The 3,553-nt window shown below is 53.4% G+C and overlaps 1 protein-coding gene across 1 annotated transcript; it reads left to right on the top strand.

Moving 5' to 3' along the window:
- The first annotated feature begins 1,259 nt into the window (after positions 1-1,259).
- Positions 1,260-2,896, top strand: LOC123166718 (UDP-glycosyltransferase 73C4-like). Its single transcript, XM_044584540.1, has one exon. The coding sequence runs from the start codon at positions 1,326-1,328 to the stop codon at positions 2,802-2,804; it is 1,479 nt and encodes a 492-aa protein (XP_044440475.1). The 5' UTR covers positions 1,260-1,325; the 3' UTR covers positions 2,805-2,896.
- Positions 2,897-3,553: the final 657 nt, after the last annotated feature.

Genomic DNA, 3,553 nt, shown 5'->3' with positions numbered 1-3,553 from the left:
TTAAAGCCACTAAAATGGGATATTCTTGGATAGTGGGTAATGGCAATAGCATTAGATTCTGGGAAGATCAATGGATTGGGCATACCACCCTTGCTACCCAGTATTGGGAGTTATATAGTATTACCAATGATCATGATGCTTCCATTAGTGAAGTATGGGATGGCACTAACCTGAAAATTACTTTTAGGAGGTGTTTTGACCAAAAAATGCTAGCCATTTGGCATGATCTATTTAGTCGCATTCGTGATGTTGTTCTGGAGGATAAGGAGGATACCATCCTCTGGAACTATGAAGCTAAAGGAGTTTATACTGTTAAATCTTTATACAACATTATTAATTTTAGGGGGATTCAGCCGGGTAACTTAACAGTTATTTGGAAAATAAATGTCCCCCTGAGGATTCGGATTTTTCTTTGGTTTATGGCCAAAAACAAACTGTTAACAAGAGATAATCTGCAAAAAAGACAGCAGGTAGAGGATGTTATCTGTCTTTTCTGTGGTGAATCTGAATCTGTAGATCATTTATTTTTTAACTGTGTCGTTGCGATAGAACTGTGGAGAGTGATCTCTGATATATCCAAGAAGCGAGCTGGAATGTCCGTTCAAGACATAATGGCCTGGTGGTTTAATAACAAAAATCACCCAGCGGACTGCATGTTACATTCTGCTGTCCTATGGTCGCTATGGAAATATCGTAATGACATTTGTTTCAATCATGTACCCTGGCTTGGGATGCAGGTTCTGTGAAGGAAAACTGCTTGTACTCTCGGCAGTTGGATGGTTCGATGCTCTGGCCCTGTCAAAGAAAGGGTGATGTACTTGGTGAGAAATCTGAAACAGAAAGCGCGAGCCCCTCCACTTCTAATGTGGCCAGACCCTGGTTAGGCCTGAGGCAATGCTCGGAGGTGCTACTTAAATCGTGAAGATCTCGAGATCCAGTGACTATGTTCTTTGCTGGTTGCCGGGGGTTGGTTGTTAGTTCCTTCTGAGACTAGCGTTTATCTCTTTTAGCTCTAGTTGCTTTAGTGGCTTGAGTTTCACAAATTCTGCCCTTTTTGAGGCTCTATTATTTGAATTTGCTGGGGCAGCGTGTGTGCTGTTTATCCCCTCGCGTGCTTGTAACGAATATATTGGTGGTTCTGGGTTTCATTTGGTAATACAAATGGAGCCGGGCCGAAAAGCCCTTTTCCTCTAAAAAAAATAGTTGGGATTCGCGTCTCCTTTGGCATCGACGTCGCAAACCACGAGCTTCAGTTCCGTGCTAATGCTACAAAAGCTGACGCCACCATTCCAATTTCAGGAGCACTCCAAAGCAGCATCAAGAAAATGGCCTCGACAGAGCGAGAGCACGGCGAGAAGCTGCGGATCCTGATCGTGCCCTTCTTCGCCACCAGCCACATCGCCCCCCACACCGACCTCGCCGTCCGCCTGGCCGCGGCCAGGCCGGGCACCGTTGAGCCTAGGGTGGCGGTCACCCCGGCCAACGTCCCGGTCGTTCGGTCGGCTCTCGACCGGCACGGCCACTCCATGGCGAGTCGAGCCGTCCGGATAGCCACCTACCCTTTCCCGGAGGTGGGCGGCCTCAAGCCGGGCGTCGAGAACCTCTCCACCGCCGGGGCCGACGCGTGGCGCATCGAGGCCGCGGCCATCGACGAGGCGCTGACGCGGCCCGCGCAGGAGGCACTCGTCAGGGAGCTCTCCCCTGACGCCGTCTTCACCGACGTCCACTTCTTCTGGAACTCCATCATCGCCGGCGAGCTCGGCCTGCCGTGCATTACGTTCAGTGTCATCGGACCCTTCTCGAACATTGTGATGCACCACCTCGGCGGTACAGTTACAGTCGACGGCGACTCTGGTTGCCAGGAGGTGGCTGTGCCAAGTTTTCTAGGCCCAGAAATACGGATCCCGAGGGCCGAACTGCCGGAGTTCTTGAGGTACCAGGAGAAAGACGACGGATTCAGCAGCCCGATCATGGCGGGGCAAGCCAGGTGCTTCGGAGTAGTCGTCAACACGTTCATGGACCTGGAGAGCGAGTACTGCGAGCTGTACGCGCGCCTCGGCCACGTCAAGCGCGCCTACTTCGTCAGGCCAGTGTCGCTGCCGTTGCCACCGGCCGGGGCAAGCGCCGGCGAGTCACCATGCATCCGTTGGCTAGGCTCGATGCCAAGATGCTCGGTGGTGTACGTATGCTTCGGCACCTACGCCTCCATCTCTGGAGACCAGCTCTGGGAGCTGGCTCTTGGACTGGAAGCCTCCGGCAAGCCGTTCCTGTGGGTGCTGAGGGCCGAGGGGTGGGCACCGCCGGCAGGGTGGGAGGAGCGTGTCGGGAAGAGGGGGGTGCTCGTCAGAGGGTGGGCCCCGCAGACTGCAATCCTGGCTCATCCGGCTGTGGGGGCATTCCTGACGCACTGTGGGTCGAGCTCGCTGCTTGAGGCGGCGGCGGCCGGCGTGCCGATGCTGACGTGGCCGCTGGTGTTCGACCAGTTCATCGAGGAGAGGCTGGTCACGGACGTTCTGAAGATCGGCGAGAAGGTGTGGAGCGGGGCGCGGAGCACGAAGGAGGAAGAGAAGGAGACCGTGCCGGCGGAGGCGGTGGCGCAGGCTGTGGCGAGATTCTTGGAGCCCGGTGGGACGGGGGAGGCGGCGAGGGGCCGAGCGCTGGAGCTCGCCGTGAAGGCTCGCGCGGCCGTGTTGGACGGCGGGTCGTCGTCCTGTGATCTGCGCAGGCCTATCGACGATCTGATGGGGACAAGGGAGGCCGTCGCCGGCGGCGACACTAGTACGTCGCGCTCTGCTGAGATCTAGCGTCATCGTGGCATTTCCCTGTGACCCTGTGCTTCAATCCGTTTCTAAATCCTGTAACACCGACCGCTTAATATGTTCTGTATTTCCATTTCCCTGCTACTAGTGTCTGTCACCTGCTCTTAGGCCAACTCCAGCGCACGAACCTTAAATGGACGTCGGTTTTACATGAATTTTGTCAGTTTGGTAGGGCAATGGGGTCGTGTCCGGAAAGTTTTTAGGATGCGGTGGCCGTGCGCCCAACGCGCGGACGCATCCCGGCCGCATCTTGTTCGCCTACACTTTTCTTTGCAAGTCCATAATTTTTTTCATCATTAATTTTTGGTACATGAGAATAGATCATCAAATTTTGACTAGAAAAGCAAGACAAAAAAACAAGAACCACATGATGAGGCTCGATGTTGCGTGCTTCTTTCTTCTTCGAGTCTAAGAACATCTCCAACAGGCATCCAAAAAGAGCTCCATGCATTATAAATTAATTTTTTTGGGCGCCCAACAGCTCCAACAGATACTGTAGCGCTAAAAAGTTTTAGGCGCGCACTGAAAAACGCTATCGCGCACAACATATTTTGGGCTCCGAATTACGCGCGCTTCACAATTTGCACCGTCTGCTTTTTGGGCGCGCGTCTTTGGACGTCTGCTAAATCAATGTTGATCCCGGCGCACTAAAAGTGCTAAAGTGACCTGCTATAATTTTTATTGGGTGCGAGATTTTTGTGCGGCCGTTGGAGATGCTCTGAAGAAGTAGACGT

This window comes from Triticum aestivum, chromosome 1A, assembly GCF_018294505.1.
Source record: "Triticum aestivum cultivar Chinese Spring chromosome 1A, IWGSC CS RefSeq v2.1, whole genome shotgun sequence".
Taxonomy (NCBI): Eukaryota; Viridiplantae; Streptophyta; class Magnoliopsida; order Poales; family Poaceae; genus Triticum; species Triticum aestivum.
The sequence above is the reverse complement of the archived record's forward strand: the minus strand, read 5'-3'. Positions and strand labels throughout refer to the sequence as shown.